Here is a 17,386-nt window from a genome sequence, read left to right as displayed (position 1 = left end):
ATGGCTATAGCACAAAGATTTTTTTAGATCTAATCTCAGCTAATACAAACTTTGATGACATTCTTCCACAGAGGCAGGCTTCCTGGATGATGTATCCTACGACAGCATCTCTCTCGGCCCGGGTTTTGACCGCCCCTACCAGTTCAACCCCAACGTCCGGGAGGCCAAGAGCATCCAGCTCTACAAGCACCTGAACCTCAAGAGCTGCATCTGGACATTTGACGCATACTACGACATGACCGAGCTCATTGACGTCTGTGGGGGCTCCGTCACCGCAGATTTCCAGGTACACAGGACAGTCCAGGGCCAGATACGAGTCATGGCCAAAATAAACAATTAGAACTACTGAACTGCAACCACATGTAACTGTAACAGCATATCTGAGGTAGATACTATCTATAAATACTCAGTAAAAACTTCAGAAAGTGCCCATTCACAGTGGTTGTTCAAACCTCAATGTAGATATGGTGTAGAACCAACATTAAAGCATGTTCTTGTTTTTCTAGGTTCGGGACTCGGCTCAGTCCTTCCTGACAGTGCAGGTTCCTCTCTATGTGTCCTACATCTATGTGACTGCACCGAGAGGCTGGGCTTCTCTGGAGCATCACACCGAGATGGAGTTCTCCTTCTTCTATGACACCGTGCTCTGGAGAACAGGTGAGGACTAAACGCAGCAGAGACCCAGTAAACTGGAAACTGATGCATTTGGTGCATGTTTGCAAAAATCAGACACATTATGTGAACTAATCAGTATCCTATTATTATTGTTTTACTTAACAATACATCTGATCAGTGTTGCATTTGTGCTGTAATCTTGATCTGGCCTCTGACTTCTTCTGCTGGTGTTTCGTGTGTGCAGGTATCCAGACCGACAGCGTCCTCTCAGCCAGACTGCAGATCATCAGGATCTACATCAGAGAAGACGGACGGCTGGTGATTGAGTTCAAAACCCACGCCAAATTCAGAGGTCAGTTCACAGCATCCACCATGACATTTCAGATGTTATAGTCCAGGAAATGTCCACACCCCTTTTGTTTGCTTTAGAAAATATTGTAACTTGTTGTTGTAACAGATGAAGAGCAACAAATGAAACTTTTGGTGTGAAGCAAAAGATATTCTCAGGCAGTTCACTTCAGAAGAAAAAACATTTTCTCTGTCTGTTTCTGTCTAATGCTCTTCCATTTTTCCTTCCTCCAGGTCAGTTTGTCCTTGAACACCACACTCTGCCGGGTCACAAGTCCCACCTGATGGCTCCCGACCATCTCGGAGGCATCGAGTTTGATATTCAGCTGCTGTGGAGCGCTCAAACCTTTGACTCACCGTACCAGCTGTGGAGGGCCACCAGCTCCTACAGCAGGTCAGTCAGATCATCCACAGTGATAAGAATAATACTGAGATTTTACAGTTCAGCTGGATGGGAATGATAATATTGGATTAGAGCATCCGAGTGCACCAGAACAATCCTTCGTGAAATTTTTCCACCAAGAGAGGGAATAAAATATTTGCAGTTTGCATAATTTATTTATTTATATTTTATTTATTTCAAATGAGTGGCACTACACTGCTGGAGCCAGTCAGATATTAAACTACATCTAGAAACCCAGATGATTTTTATTTGCTGGATTTCAGAAGAATCCTGCCTTGAGTCTTCAGTGTACCTCACTGTGCCTTGGTCATAATTCTTCTGTGTTGTTATAATGTGTATCCACCAACAGGAAGGACTACTCTGGAGAGTACACTGTCTTCTTGATCCCCTGCACCGTCCAGCCCACTCAGCCCTGGATCGACCCCGGTGACAAACCTCTGTCCTGCACGGCTCACGCTCCAGAGAAGTACGGCCTCGTTTAAGCCCAACTTGAGTCCAACCAGTCTTAGTTTGATAATGACATACTTTAAGGAGCCTGTTGCCTGCTGGGAACAAAGCAACAAATGAAAGTATTGCACCTCACTTAATTGTCTTGTTGCTCTCTGACAGGTTTCTGGTGCCGATCGCCTTCCAGCAGACCAACCGGCCCGTCCCTGTGGTTTACTCGCTCAACACGGAGTTCCAGCTGTGTAACAATGAGAAGGTGTTCATGATGGACCCCGCCACCACTGATGTCTCCATGGCTGAGATGGACTACAAGGGAGCATTCTCCATGGGTATGATCAGAGAGAAAAGGAACTAACCTTCTTAAAACAGCCTTTTAGTAATCTAAAAAAGAGCCATTTGTATTTTTTGTAAGAGTTTTCATACTGACCTTTCTTATAAAACAGTCTTGTAATTTTTGTTTTTCATACTCCAAACATTTTCTGTGTAACAGTCGTGGAGGTGGTCAGATATCCTGGACATGAATCATATTTTTTCAATCATATTCAGGCAAATTATATTAATCATGTGACCTGCAAAATCAAAATTTAATCTTTTTTGTTTTGCTTAATGTTTTTTTTTTATTATTATTTCAGTTCAGTATAACCTTTATTTTAACTCAGAAATACAGAAAGGTAGAGACCTCATTTATTTGTGGCCGAGTAAAACAATACAATAAAAGCTTCCAGACACAAAGAAACACCAGTAAGAAACACCATAATAAAACCTTAAGAATAAACAGAAACATCAATGATGCATATTAAAATAATAATAAAGAATAAATATAATTAAGTATTGCTCCATTGATATGCATTTATGTCATATTGTGATTTACTAAGAAGTTCTAAACAGTGCACCAAGATAAGATTTGTAATCTTGATGTTTTATGCAGTACAATCTCAAACATTTTATGCATGTGTACAAATAAATGAAAATGTGTCCCTCTGCTGCCCCCTGCAGGTCAGACTCTGTACGGCAGGGTGTTGTGGAACCCTGAGCAGAACCTGAACGCAGCCTACAAACTGCAGCTGGAGAAGGTTTACCTCTGCACCGGCAGGGACGGATATGTCCCCTTCTTTGACCCCACGGGGACGCTGTACAACGAGGGGCCGCAGTACGGCTGCATCCAGCCAAACAAGCACCTCAAACATCGCTTCCTGCTGCTGGTACAAATATTTCTGTTTTCTTTTGTTGACTCTGGTCTGTGGTGCGTGTTTATTATTCAAAATGCATGATATGTCTGCCAGCCTCGGGGTAATTATTACCAAAGTCATTATTAAATATTAAACACCAACATATTGAGGATTCAGGCTGTGTTACCACTTAGCCACCCAAGAACTCTCGTGTTGGGACATTATGTAAAATCTGCTCATTATCTGAAGGCCAGTGTAAACAAACAAAGGCTGAGGGAGAAGGACTGTAATGGTTTACATGATGAAATGAACATAACAAGCATTAATTTTATTTGTACAAGAACAGCACATCTTTGTTTATTCTGAACAAAGCCTGAAACTGACACAATAGATGTTGAGTTATTAAGATTAGTACAATGGAACCATCAAAATATTAAAAGAATGTCACAAGTTAGAGAAATTTTGAAAACAGACAGATGTCCTACAAGAATATGATGAAATATACCATAAAACAGGGAAATTAGAAGACAGACCTGTTTCAAATAAAAGCCTGGTTTTCTTTTTAGTTGAAATAAAGGTCCTGTCCATAACTGGAGACTCTATAACATTTCCAGTCCTTTATGGGAATTGTTGCTAGAGAAGAAAACAGGCTGCATCATCAGCATTAAGAGCAAAGAGTGACACCACAACATTTTAATGAAATGGACGGACACTGAACTCTCTCCATGATGAAGCCTGCATGTCACACTTCTGTCCTTTAAGCAGAACCAAAAAATTGTATTTACTTTGTTAATGTCTTATAGTGGTTATCCAAACAGTGTTCATGCCTGTCTATCTGTGATCAGTCGTTGATTTGTTTTATTTCTGTTTAAAGGTACTGCATCTGTGAAGAAAATTGCTGTAAATTGTTTATTATCAAAAACCATCTACTGAATTTACCTTTTGTATGAGCCTGGCCTTCAAGTCAAAACAAAACTTCATATTTTCTTTTAGTGTATTTGCCTCAGATTAGCTAAAAAAAACCCTCAGTCTTCCTGTAATATCATATCTGTAGACGGCAGGCTAACATCCCCCCAAACACACACGCAGATCTTCCTTTTTTGTTTACCTGCTGCACCAGTCTGACCAGTCCCAGTCCGGAGTGGGATGGCACCAGATTTTTTCAAAAACATTCAAAGCTTGTGGGTTATTTAAAACACTGACACATTTCCCCATGTAAATTCTGGTTGTTGTTGTTGTTATGTGTACTATGTGTAGCAGGAACTGCACTTGGTCTGCACCAGTGAAATCACACTTCAACACATTTGTCCTGCATCTGCACTGTATTGCAAACAATACTGCAGACATTTCTTTCTTGAATCAATTTTAAGTTAATTGTAACTTCCTACTAATGGATCTGGAATCAACTGGATTTTTGTAAAGAAAACATAGTGCCCCAGATATCAAAAATTAATTTAAAGTGCTCTGATTATTTTCTCTCCTCATGTGTCCTTTGCAGGATCGAAAACAGCCAGACGTATGTGACAGATTTTTCCATGATGTTCCCTTGGAGGCGCACTTCGCCTCAGACATCCCGGAGCTGCAGTCCATGACAGCCATGCCGGGCGTCGACGGCTTTACAATGAAGGTTGATGCTCTGTATAAGGTGTGTGGAACAACCTGCGCTTCATCTGTGTCATGTACAACAGTCCAGTCAACTTTTCATGTGCTCAAAGACTTTGACATAACAGATTTCAGCTTAATTCTTGAGAATGAGTTCCTCTGTTTAGTTCCTTTTATCGGTGGCTTCCTACAAGCTTTTATGAGGTTCAATCAGAGACACTGCTGTTTCCATGAAAATGTTACCAAATGTAAAGGTCCAGTGTGTAAAATTTTGGTGAATCTACTAGCAGTAGCACTCAGTACAGCAGCTGAAGTTTTCCTTCTTTCCCTCTGTTGATTGACAGGTGGAGGCGGGGCACCAGTGGTACCTGCAGGTAATTTATGTGATCAGCCCAGAGTCGCGGTCCAGCCCCAGGATTCAGCGCTCGGTGACCTATGAACTGAGCCGCTCCAAGCGCGACCTGGTGGACCGCAGCGGGCGTCTGACGCTGGACGAGTCACTGATCTATGACAACGAGGGCGACCAGGTGAAGAATGGCACCAATATGAAGTCACTCCGTCTGGAGGCGGGGCCCTCCGCCTCCTTCAATGCCCACGTGGGCAGCTCGGTGGGCGGGGGAGTGGCCGCCGTGACGCTGCTGGTCCTGGTCCTGCTGGCCTCCTGCTTCCTGTTCCGCCGCTGCCGGCGGTCGGCCAAGAAGAAGGGCAAGAAGGCTCCGAAAGTGTACGAGGAGTATCCACTCAACACCAAGGTGGAGGTGTGCTTGGACAAGTGTGTGGAGAAGAACTTCAGCACCAAACACTGCACCGTGAGGAACGTCAACATCCTCAACCGCAACCAGGAGGCCAACGACAAGGCCAAGGTCAAACAGGTCAACCTGGAGGTCAAACTTCACAACAACCTCAACGACGGCACTGAGGTGTGAAACACTGACAGGGAAGAGGAGAGAAGAAGAAGAAGAAGAAGAGGAGTTAAAGAGTGAGAGGAGGAAATAAAATTAAAAAAAGGTATTTTCTAAAAGAAAGTTTGTACTTAAGGAACGAGATGTTTGTTAATGTATTTTTATACCACTTTGAAAAAGGGAAGAGTGTGATGTGCAGAAAGCGACGCAGCCTTTTAATCATTTCGCAACTGGGCTACCTCAGGAATCCACAAACCACTCAGCTGCGTGAAACAGCCAAAACATCTGCATCAGATCATCCAAACTCCACCTGAAACTACCGTTCATTTCATTACTGTTTAACTTGACATTTACGTCCTTTTTTTTTTAGCACCAAAATGGTGAGTGGTAGCTCAGACACTGGTGATTGTTTCAACAAAAACACTTTGAGTCATTTCACTGCTATTAAATGTCACTACTGTAGAGCGGTAGCCAGTGTAGAAGTGCTCCTTTTCTGCATTTATTCTCATCATACATTGTTTCTGCAATTAAATTAACTCTGATTAAACAGAACAAAGTTTAATTTTTTCTGTGGAGCGACTTGTACATCGGCTACAGCTGTTTCTGACTGCTGTGAAAGTATTAAGCACATACAGTGTGCTGCTCTCGCCCGAGGCTGAATGAGTGCAAATGAGTGTAAATAATAACAAAAATGAATGATACCTATCCAAGTGCAATTATGCCATAACTTTTGTTAATCCTTCCCTCATGAGCAGGAACTTTATTTGCATTTTAAAAAAAATGTGTATTTCAAGCCTTACTTAGAGACATTTGTACTGTCAATGTTGAACGAACAGATAATTATTCTTGTTTCAACACAAATTCTTATTTTTGTTGTTTGTACTGTACTCTGACAGCTGCCAATATTAAGTGCCATGCAGTATTTTTCCTCATGAATTTCAAAAACAAGTCATCCAAAGTGTTTTCTTTTTCTTTTCCAAGAGTGAGGAAATGGAAATTTCCATGTGATTGTAATGAATCCAACGCCACCATTTGGACAGCAAAGGTTTCGATCCCGTCCACATGACTGCTGAGCGCTTTAGCCTTACTACTGCTCTAATGAGAATAATCACTTTTTAAAATGGTGTATTTTATAAGAGATGTGTGTCTACCTGCCTTTGTTCCGCCCAAAGACACAAAATCCCCTCACTTATTTTTTATTCACCCTGACTCACATCTCGCTCATGTTTTTCTCATTTATGTATTATCATGTTACCCTCTTATGATGTATTATGTTACGCTCAGCTACTGATGTACCCATGATGTTAAAGTTACTGTAATTTTTTTATTGTGTATGACACTGGTTGGAGAGCACTGCAAAAGAAAAAAAAAATTCTCATGTGAGATGTTGACACGTCTTTCTCTTCATTTGTCTCCTTGTCCCCACCTCCTGTTTTCTTTCAACTGTGTGCCTATCAAAACAACACGGGAACAGGAAATTATGGGAAATAACAATATATTTTTGGTGCTATCATTTTGTGGAAAATAACTATGATGCTATCAACGTGATGCCTGTATTTGGTGCCTTTTTTAGTAATAAAAATACATTTGAAACCCATGACTGTCCTGTATTTCATATTTATTTATTATTTCTGAAGCTTTTCATTTCTGGGGGAGGGATACAAATTAAAAATTTAATTTGTCATATGTGAAGAAGAAGAATATGGATGTACTTTTCTATTTCTGCATGATTTTGTGTTAATATTTTAAAGGCAAGACATTGTTTTTATAGAATGTGTAGACTTATTTAAACATAATCCATTTCAGTCATCACTTACAACCCACTAGAAGTGTGTGTGTGTGTGTGTGTGTGTGTGTGTGTGTGTGTGTGTGTGTGTGTGTGTGTGTGTGTGTGTGTGGTGTCTGTCTGCAGAGATCTTGCCCTGTGCCTGTATTTCCTTATTTTCTCATTATTCTGCTGCGTTCAAGGACGCTTTACCAACACAAAACGTAGCTATTTGATGTTCTGGGAATGTGACTCAACAATAATCTATCTTTCTGGTGTGTTTGCAGACAACTTGGACAAATCCTACTGATGCTACATTTAAGATTTTGTACATGTGTAATGTAAATGTGAATCTGTATTTTCTGGTGTCTTTTGTTGTCAACAAATTGTGATGTTTATGAACAGCGAAAGAATTCTGTCAAGTCTGTTTCTGAAAGGGACAAAAAGTGACAGGTACTATCACTAACATGTTTTCCACTGCTAAGTGTTTGTTTTGTTTTGTTTTTTGTTTTTTTAATAAAAATAACATTATCATTTTTTACTCAATTTTATTCTTGAGAGGATGGAAAAATGCCTGTGAAACAGCCCTTCAATAAACTGTCCAAAAAGTTAGTCTACTGCTAATGCGTATGAAAATATACTCAAATTGGTGATGCTAACATGCTAATTTTCAACATGTAATGTTCACTATGTTCACCCTGCTAACATTCAGTGATTTACACTAAACATAAAGTTCAGTGGAGGTCTGTAGGAATGTCCTCAACTGTCCAGTGTGTAAGATTTATGGGGATTTATTGGCAGAATATGGCAGAAATTGAGTATAATGTTCAAACAAACAAACAGCAGCATATAATCACATGAAAATGAAAATAATTGTTTTTGTTGAATGAACCCTTCATATCTACTGATTGCCATTTTCTACAGTGGGCCAGCATGGACAAAACAATTTGCCTTTTGCAATTTTTGCAAAGGGGAGGGAGAGGGGAGGTGTTTGCAATCTGTTAGCTCACTGCTAGATAGCACAAAATGCTACACACTGGTCTGTAAATTCAGCAGGAAGTTCCATGTTTCCATCCATGTTTTAGATTAGCTGTTTTTCTGAGTGGGTCCCCATTTTTGTGCACAAAGACTGCAAGCCAGTAAACATGGGTGCAAATATTGCACAATTAAAAAAAATCTTCACAAATGTTTAATGATGAGGTACTTGACATGTTTGTTAGACACAGTGTGAAGATAAGCCAAAGTACTGGAGAGATTTTGACCTGATGGTGAGACTAGGGGCATCACCAAAGTTATTGCATTTCATATAAGGGATGATATGGCCTAATAAATCTAAGCCTTCTAAATGTAGATACTGGAAATGTACGAGCCGTCCCTGAAGGTGTCACCTGCTTGTACGCGGTGGGTGTGGTCAGATGACTACAGGTATATTTCCAGTTTCCACAGAGATTGAAGGTGTGGCGGTGAGGGAACACTTTTCCGGTTCAGACCAACATCCAGGTGAGCTTTTCCGTCGTTTCTTTACCTCTCATTAATTTAATGTCCTTCAATGGATTTATTTTGCTTTAAACTATTAGTGCTGCAGCCACACAGATTATTCTTTGGAGGAGCCAAGCAGAGCTGAAATTTGAACACAGATGATTCATTTTCTCCTGACCTCATCATTACCTGAACAGAAACTTACCGTGTTCATTGTAAGGAAGTTGTGCAGTGGAACTGTGGGTTGTTGTGTCCTTACAACTTCCAAGTAGTTCAAGTAGTTGTTCGCTGCAGACCCCCATCGTTTTTATTCTAATCATTCTTTCTGTCTGTCTTTCCTTCTTTCTTTTCTTTTCTTCTCCTAAACGTGTTTGTGTAGCATAAACTATAAGACGAAAATTCACCAAAATTGGCAGGTGGGTTGCAAATTCCACCCACTAATCAGGCAACAAAAAGAAAACTCATTGACCTCAAGGTGGTGCTGTAAAATTAAAGTTTACATTTCTGCGATCATCTTGAAAATTGCTTGAGGTAGACTAAAAGTTCACCATTCACCATTTTAATCGGTCGTCTGCATTTTTGTCTCAATTAAAAATGCCAACTTTTATGATGTTTTCTCAATTTTATCAAAGTCTTATTTTCACAAACTCGTCCCGCCTCAAAGTAGCTCATTTTCAAAAATCTGCAATAAGTCCTGCATGCATTGAGATGTTGTGGGGGTTTGGGGGCAATATGAAAATATCAGAATTCTGTCTTTTCTGTGATTAATCAGTAGTCTTATTAAGAGAAGTCAAATTATTATTACGCTTCTTCACTTTCATGCCACTGAGTTCCTCAAGAACAATATAAGGAATCCCACAGATTGATTATTAAAGATTAAATATACAACAACACAGCATTAAAATTAAAATGAATTAACAGTAGAGTGGGGAAAAGTGACACAATAGACCTTTTTTTAACTGCAGCCATTTTGACATGAGGGCAAACACAGGTGTGACCAGTGACACTAATTAAGGTCAAACAGAGTCGGGATGCTGCTGTTGTTCATGTTGGCTCACTGAATATATAATATGGCTGCTGTGAAAAAGGTCTATAGTGCATAACAAACATAATAAGTTCCTAATGTAAATTCTATGTCACACACCTATATGAACACTGAATTTTTTTTTTTTTTTTTACTGGTGAAGAATAGAGGTGCTGACATTGAGCTTGTCACCATAAATCTCAAAATGACAGGAAAGCTTGATTATGAACGTGTTGTCTTTTTCTACAGAAGAGCTTCTTGTTGTCATCATGGCGTCTTTATGGGTAAGCCAAGTTCTGTGCATTTATTTTATGAGAGGGTTTTCAGTGATCATGCATTTTAAACACAACTGATAATTACTCTGCAGGACGACTTGGAGGGTCTCGTGGATTCTCCTTCCTCTTTCTCAGCAAAAGTAGGTCCAACTAAAACTTTACACCGAGTTCAGACTTTCAGACTGTAACATTTATTATTAATGACAAAAGAGAGGGAAAAGAAAATGAACTGACATGTGAATATCACTGTGTTCTTCAGACTGGAGAGAGAGGAACCATCAAGCCCAAAGCAAACTTTGATGCAGGAGATGATGCTGTGGCTCTGAGGAAGGCCATCGAAGGACTTGGTACAAATGCACGCAGAGACACACACACACGCATGCACACACACTACTAAATTTGCACTATAGCAGATTTAACACAGTTAGTAACATGGTAAATGTGAACACCTTTTAAAATGCAAATATTAGACAAAAGGAAGACAAAAGGACCAGGAGTCACTGAGTAAAACTTTGGGTAAGATAACGTTACAAGATACAGAGAGACTGGTGCTGATGACATATATATTGTGTGCGATGAGAAATGTAGTTCACCAAGTGGTTTCACACAAAACTACAACAAACCTATCACAAACTAACACTGACTTGACTTGTAAAATTATCTTTTAAATACACAACAACAACATACGTGTAATGTGTGGCACAGTTCAAGGGAATTGAAAAATAATTTCTCTCGCTTTAGACTGACGTTCATATTTTTTCTAAAGATAAGTCATGGGGCATTCTGGAAAGGGCGTGACTTTGCCTCCCTGTTATGACTCTTTCTATTAAGATTTTTTTTTCCCCATGGTAGTTTTATATTTGTGAAATTTCCCTAGAGCTGAGAAAAGCCATTTAAATATCTGTGATGTCATTACAATTTAAAGTCAGTTCTTATTGGACTGAATGGACGCCATCGTTCATCCACTCTCCAGTTCTAAATAGTACATCCATGACCAAAACTCAGTCAGAGGTGACGTAGGTGGTCAAAACCGAGTTAATACTGAAGACTTTTTGACATCTTTATGACCACATAAAACCGTATTATACCCTAGTAATGTGTCATTTCTGTGAGACAGTATTTAATATTACAACACAGAAGCAGACAACTACACAACTAGCCAACATTAAAGCTGACAGGATCTATCTTGTGAAAGCTAGCTTGGGAAATCTAGCTATGGCTACTTTTAGCTGAAGCTATTACCACATATTTTCCCTTGTCTATAAACTATAATTGAAAAATAGATGTGCATTTAGATGAAGAAACAACTTGTTATTAGTGTGTTAAAATGAGGCAGTGGCTAAATCTAAACATGATGGGAAAAACCCAGTGAAAGTCTTGCCAAAGGAAAGTAACTTTGCTGAGTTGTTTGTGTTAACAAATTTAGTTGCTTACTTTACTGGAATTCATGCATTTTGTTGTGTTTATTTTCTTGACCAAAAGTGTGAAATAACACGTTGGTCTATGATATGTCTTTATTTTAGGTCTTGTAGGTTCTGTGGCAGCCATGTGGGTTCTTAATCCCAAATAACACAAATAATGTCCTTTCTTTTTGTTATGCTTTGCCAGTCAGACAAACTTCAAAGGGTGCATCTGTAATTACTGCTCTTTACTTTTATAGAGCAGTACAGGCAAATGTTTCCATCCAGCTCAAAGCACAAGTAAAGCTGCGACCGATGAAGTTCGATTTATTAAAGTTCAGGTTAAAAATAACAAAAAGGTCACTCCATTTTTTACTTAAACAACAATTTGTTTCCTGTTATTTCCTGGTGTCACTTTTTGCGTGTGTATTAATGTTCCTGTTGGCATTTCTTTTCTAAAATGTTTCAGGCACCAAAGAGAAGACTCTGATTGACATTTTGACCCACAGAAGCAGCGCTCAGAGGCAGCAGATCTGTGCAGCTTATCAGGAAGCCACTGGCAGAGTAAGAGATTTTAATTGAAACATCACAACATGGCGACTTACAAATCAGCTCAGAAAAAGAGGTCCTTGGTGCTTCATCAGCACCTTTTTTGAGTTGGGGGGGGGAAAAAAGCAGCTAATGAAGAGTGCAGTCTGGACCTGCTCTATATGAAAAGTGTCCTGAGATAATTTCTGTTATGATTTGGTGCTATTTTCTGTAAATAAACCTGACCTGAACTGAAACAGCTCCACCAGAGGCTTTTGTGTATTTGGACGGGTGTGGTTATGTGTTGCACAAATACGAGTGAGGTTCTGTTGGAAAACTGACGCGCTGTGCTTATGTCACACTGTAGACACTACTGGAGGACCTGAAAGGGGACACTCATGGTGACTTTGAGAACCTGCTGGTGGCGCTCGTCACCCCTCCTGCAGCGTACGACTGCCACGAAGTGATGCGGGCCATGAAAGTCAGTTTTCTGAATCTTTTCTAATTTTCTCTCTGAAAGGTTTTATCTAGTGATATTAGAAATAAATGTTGGTAATAGCACATGTAACTTTGGTCCGATTGAGTTCAAACCTGGAATGGAAACCAACATGCAAAGAGAAGCCTTTAATAGTATACCTTAAAAACTGTTAAATCATTTGGACTAAAGTGAAATGAGCATGGAATTTGTTTCTCAGTTGACCAATGTGAAGCCATAACTGTTTGTTTATATACTTCAGTTTGTCCTTGTGTTAATAATTAAGGGATTTAAAGAACGTTAGATATTTTTAAGCAGGCAAAACTGAGTCATTAAATTAAGCATTTTAATATACTGTGAAGTATACAGTGTATGCAAGTGATGACTAAGTTAAATCACTGTGTGGTGTTGCAGGGAGCGGGGACAGAAGACAGCGTCCTGATTGAAATCTTTGCGTCCAGATCCAATGAACAAATTGCAGCTCTCAATGAAGTCTACTTGCAAGGTAAGCAGGTGTAATTTTTAAGATGGTGAGGTCGATGAAATTGCATAATCATAGTGAAAATTATTTTTACATACTGTCAGTGTCAGAGAAGGAACGTCTGAAAGTACGATTTTTCTTTTCTTTTTTTTTAAAGATGAATTTCTCCTCAAGTTTGTCTTGCATGTTTACCTCCACAGAAACGGAGAAGAAGTTGACCCTGGACCTGAAAACAGAAGTTTCTGGAGACTTTCTCGATGGGCTCCTCCTCCTTGTTGAAGTTTGTCATTACAACATAAAGGATTCCAATAAACTGAATTATATCTTATCTATTTTTGATATAATACCTGTGATGTGCAAGACAATGTGGTGAAATGAGTGCACAAAAATGTATTAGAAATTTGTTTGACTGGAGAGTAAAGTAAAAACCTTCAGTGCCCCATAGTCTGGATCAAAGTTTTTTTTGTGTGTGTGTTTAAAAAGGAGTTAAGGGTAACTTTGAAAATCTTTTCATTAACCCAGTGTCAGTGACCAGTTTCTGCTGTTATAAGATTTAAGTTCATTTTTTGTTTGAAGGGTAAGAGGGACGACAGCACCACAGTGGATACAGAGAAGGCAAAAGAAGATGCCAAGGTGCGTTATGACGTGTTTGGACTTGTTTCATTGGAAAAATGTATTTTTCTGCCTTTATGTTGAGAATATTTTTAACCATTTAATTTTTCTTTCTACCCAGACCCTTTACGATGCTGGAGAGAAGAAGTGGGGCACAGATGAATCTAAATTTATCGACATTCTCTGCCACAGAAGTGTACCTCAACTGAGACAAAGTACGTCGTGCTTAAACCATATTTTGCAGTTGTGGATTTTGTATGATTGGAAATGTAAAGAAAGGCTTTTTCTTTGCTTTGTTGTGCAGCTCTTGTTGAATACAAGAACATCAGTGGCAAGACTTTGCAGCAAAGTATTGAAGGAGAGATGTCAGGAGAGCTGGAGGAACTACTGGTGGCCATCGGTAGGTTAAAGTACTTGGAACTTTTAATTTTTATCATTTTATATATTATATGGCTGAAAGTATGTGAGCAAAATCTTGTGGAAAGTGTTCACAGTAAATCAGTGGATTAATGCCCATGTTTTTGGAATTACATGTTTAACAATCACTTATGGGAGTAATAAGAGTGAATTTACCATATGATATTGAAAAAATGTTTGTTATAGCTTTATATGATGTTATCCAAAAAAATATGTACTGTTTATTTTCACATCATTTTCTTTTTCTTTGGTTTTCAACAATATTGTTTGATACAACTTTTGCTCCTCTTCCAGTGAAATGCGTGAAGAGCGTACCGGCCTACTTTGCAGAACGCCTGTATGAGAGCATGAAGGTAAATATACTGTTTCTCTTGCGTATGTTCACAGGGTGCAGGTCATTGTACAGACACAGAAAGGAATAAACAATACCCAGTTTGTAGTGACAGAGGTATATTAATTTTTAAAAAAGCCCAAAATATGAAGCTGTTTGGCAAAGAGAACTTGGAGATGAAAGCAAAGAAAAAACCCAGACATTTGGAAAATTTAAAACCAGTGTTTGTTTCCAAAAATCATGACCTAGTTACTTAAGATAATTCAGACTGTGTTGTGAGCAGTTTCACATAGGAACCATCAAAATGTTTTCCAAAACTTTAATAACTCATTATTTTGATTTCAAAGCTGTAATTGGAGCTGTTTCACCACCACACACAGTTGATTTCAGTATTTTCCAGCTCTACATTCCCTTTGTGCGTTGCACTGTGGGAGAATTTTGTCCATCAACAGCAGTTGGACACTGTCAGAGACTGTCAAGTGGGACAGTTTCCAGCAGCCTTCACAGAATATACAGGAAGTGACAGAAATATCCACCTGTAGGCTCCCTGTAGTCTGCAGACCATGTTCAAATAATCAAAGTTGAAGAAATAAAGCATGTGTTGTTGATCACTGATGAAGTTGAAGCAGGTAGATTTTGCGTTAAATATTACAATTTCTCCAAAATAGTACATTTTTCTGCAAGTCGTGTTTGTCAAAGGTAAGAGCCAATCAGAGGCAGCCATTTCATCGATCAGGTTCCAGCCTGGTGTCTGCAGTCATTTGGCCGCCTTGATCTCATGAGGTTATCGTTGCCCGTGTGTGCATGATGTCAGAGCAAGTCAGGATCAAGTCGTCCAGCAGTCCCCACCGATCGATTCTGCACAACCTGGCTCATCTCGATTGTCTGTTTTTAGTTTACTTCATTTTGCCACTTTTTCCAGTGTCAACACACTACATACTAATACCTGCTTAGAATCAGTACATAGTATGGATGTGAGACACAGCTTTAGAAAGCAAAGCATGCTGGTACCCCCATCCAACCATCCATCCATACCGAAATAAATCTAAATCTTTAGCTTTGTCTCTTCCTCTGTTCACCTACTAGAAGTAACTGTCTGAGACAGAGAAGTTTAGTATTACAATGTGGTAGTTTTAGTTTTTTGTTCTGGAGAGAAAAGTCACCAGTACTATTGTAAGATAATGCAGAAAAAATCCAGTGTATGAATATATTTTTACATACCGTGTAAAAAGGTGTTATTGCCTTGTTGTGTGTTCTCATTGTCAGGGTGGCGGAACAGACGAGTCGACTCTCAACAGGATCATGGTGAGTCGGTCTGAGATTGATCTGCTGGACATCAGAGCCGAGTTCAAGAAACTCTACGAGTACTCGCTGCACTCTGCCATCGAGGTGAGGAAGTTAGAATCAAACTAGATACTGTAATAACCAGTTGTACAAGCTTCATCCCTGTTCATTTCAGTAATCTTTTCATAGATTTTATCTACACACCGTTTGCAGCAGCATATTTTCACTATAAACTAAGTGTGATCAGATGATTTGACTGGACTCTATTTGTGAATTTACTGTCTGAGGGTTGATGAGTCATAAGAGTTTGAAGAATGAATCTCACTGACTGAAACTGACAACAGCTTGATTTGATTTGGCGAGGCACTTTGATATCTGTGAAGCCGGATATATATGAATAACACAGAAGCCAAAAGATCCTCTGAGACACACAGAGACTGTACTGAGACAACATGACTAATCTGCTGGATAACCTGAGCTGTGTGAAGGTGGAGAGGTGCCTGAACATCTATTACACAAAACTAATATGTTACTAACATTTGAAAAAGCATTTGATGGGCTGTTACTCGCTCTTTAGGGGGAAAAAAGTATTTATTGGTGAGGGTATGTTTTCTGAACGGTAAAAGTTATCTGTGTTTTCTTTCTGGTCCTTTATTTTGCATCTTGTTGTTGCTCAGGTGGGTTTGGTCTCCACTCAGGCTCAAATAATCTCTAGATTTAAAAAAAGACCCCACCTACCTGCTGCAGCCCAAGAAGCAAATTTAAGACAGCTGATGTGTCAATGTAGTTGGTAAATTTGTATGCTGTATCAGCCGCTCTAACAGATAACCATTTGGAGGGAATATTGAAGTTTTAGTCACACAAACCTTTCTCCGTGGCCCTGGCATCACGGTTAGCTGCTGTTCTACGAGCTTCTTTAATCCACTGTTAATTTCTCACTGAGTATTTCAGTCATCAGGCTTTCTGAAAAAGTAAAAAATTCCAGGGTTTACGATCCATATTCTAAGATAAGTGCATATCTTTTATAGCACGAGTTAATAGGATATGAACCCTTAATAACAGATTCCCATGAACAGATCCCATTAAGAGAAAAAAGAGAAAATGACAATAAAATATGGAAAAATGTGTACAATATGTTATTGAAATGAAAGAGCTAAAACCAAACAAGTGGAGCAGAAGCTAACCTCAGCTCTAAACCTCCAGTCTGTATATTCCTAACACCCCAGTGAAATCACAGCTATACTACTGATCAGTGTGGAGGTAAGACACTTTTCTACTGGCTTGTGTTACTGTTTCCTCCAGTCGGATGTGGGGGGCGACTACGGGGACTGTGTGAAGGCCATCTGTGGAGGAGAGGACTAACTAACACCTGAGGTCCGTCTGAGGCCAAGAAGAAATCTGCTTCCTCTTGAACTCACGCTGTAGGCCCTCTGGCACTCTCTCATACATCTACTTCACTTTCATCTTCAGACTACTAACTGATAAACTTGTTTACGGTCTTAGAGCAACAGACAGCTTTGAAAGTTAGACGTCACATCTGAAATCATAAAAGGACAGTGAAAAGTCTGCAGAGACGTGCAGACGTCATTAAAGATTGATTTTAAAACATGAAAACCTTAACTGAAGTTTGAATATAAAATTCTGTTTTGTTTCAGTCCGATTGTGGAGGGAATTATGAAAAGACTCTGCTAAAAATCTGTGGAGGAGATGATGAGTCCTAACGTCGGCATGTTATTCTCTCGCTATGTCTCTATTTCCATTCCCATCATTTTATCATTTTACTCCCTCTCATCAGTGGTGGAATGTAGCTAAGTACATTTACTTAAGTA

The 17,386-nt window shown here is 39.4% G+C and overlaps 2 protein-coding genes across 3 annotated transcripts in view; both read left to right on the top strand.

Annotated features, from left to right (window-relative positions):
• The window catches only part of fras1 (Fraser extracellular matrix complex subunit 1), a gene marked incomplete at its 5' end in the record, with an annotated part of 266,195 nt that extends 259,112 nt beyond the window's left edge, over nucleotides 1–7,083 (top strand). The window contains 9 exons of the mRNA XM_084729014.1: nucleotides 72–286; nucleotides 507–657; nucleotides 860–967; nucleotides 1,198–1,357; nucleotides 1,716–1,832; nucleotides 1,976–2,142; nucleotides 2,810–3,015; nucleotides 4,481–4,627; nucleotides 4,929–7,083. Coding sequence (XP_084585140.1) covers nucleotides 72–286; nucleotides 507–657; nucleotides 860–967; nucleotides 1,198–1,357; nucleotides 1,716–1,832; nucleotides 1,976–2,142; nucleotides 2,810–3,015; nucleotides 4,481–4,627; nucleotides 4,929–5,510 — 1,853 coding nt within the window. The remainder of the gene's footprint in view (nucleotides 1–71; nucleotides 287–506; nucleotides 658–859; nucleotides 968–1,197; nucleotides 1,358–1,715; nucleotides 1,833–1,975; nucleotides 2,143–2,809; nucleotides 3,016–4,480; nucleotides 4,628–4,928) is intronic.
• A 1,605-nt stretch (nucleotides 7,084–8,688) lies between these two features.
• Nucleotides 8,689–17,386, top strand: anxa3a (annexin A3a). Of its 2 annotated transcripts, none has more exons than XM_084729467.1 (14): nucleotides 8,689–8,751; nucleotides 10,004–10,038; nucleotides 10,122–10,169; nucleotides 10,289–10,376; nucleotides 11,899–11,993; nucleotides 12,325–12,438; nucleotides 12,847–12,937; nucleotides 13,114–13,193; nucleotides 13,490–13,546; nucleotides 13,647–13,740; nucleotides 13,830–13,925; nucleotides 14,237–14,295; nucleotides 15,540–15,662; nucleotides 17,213–17,386. In XM_084729467.1, exons 2-14 carry the CDS (start codon nucleotides 10,024–10,026, stop codon nucleotides 17,276–17,278), a joined length of 1,026 nt encoding a protein of 341 aa, XP_084585593.1. In that variant the 5' UTR covers nucleotides 8,689–8,751; nucleotides 10,004–10,023; the 3' UTR covers nucleotides 17,279–17,386. The 2 variants fall into 2 exon arrangements, with proteins under 2 accessions (XP_084585593.1, XP_084585594.1); XM_084729468.1 differs by having other exon boundaries at nucleotides 16,860–17,379.

Source organism: Lutjanus erythropterus, chromosome 10, assembly GCF_056507025.1.
Source record: "Lutjanus erythropterus isolate fLutEry1 chromosome 10, fLutEry1.hap2, whole genome shotgun sequence".
Taxonomy (NCBI): Eukaryota; Metazoa; Chordata; class Actinopteri; order Lutjaniformes; family Lutjanidae; genus Lutjanus; species Lutjanus erythropterus.
Note: the sequence above shows the minus strand (reverse complement) of the source record. Positions and strands in the feature narration are given on the sequence as shown.

What these genes read in the sequence shown, in the direction of transcription:
- anxa3a (XM_084729467.1), top strand. An exon ending in CAATGAAGTCTACTTGCAAG is followed by an intron (nt 12,938 to 13,113) that starts GTAAGCAGGTGT and finishes TTACCTCCACAG; the next exon opens with AAACGGAGAAGAAGTTGACC. An exon ending in CGCTGCACTCTGCCATCGAG is followed by an intron (nt 15,663 to 17,212) that starts GTGAGGAAGTTA and finishes GTTTTGTTTCAG; the next exon opens with TCCGATTGTGGAGGGAATTA.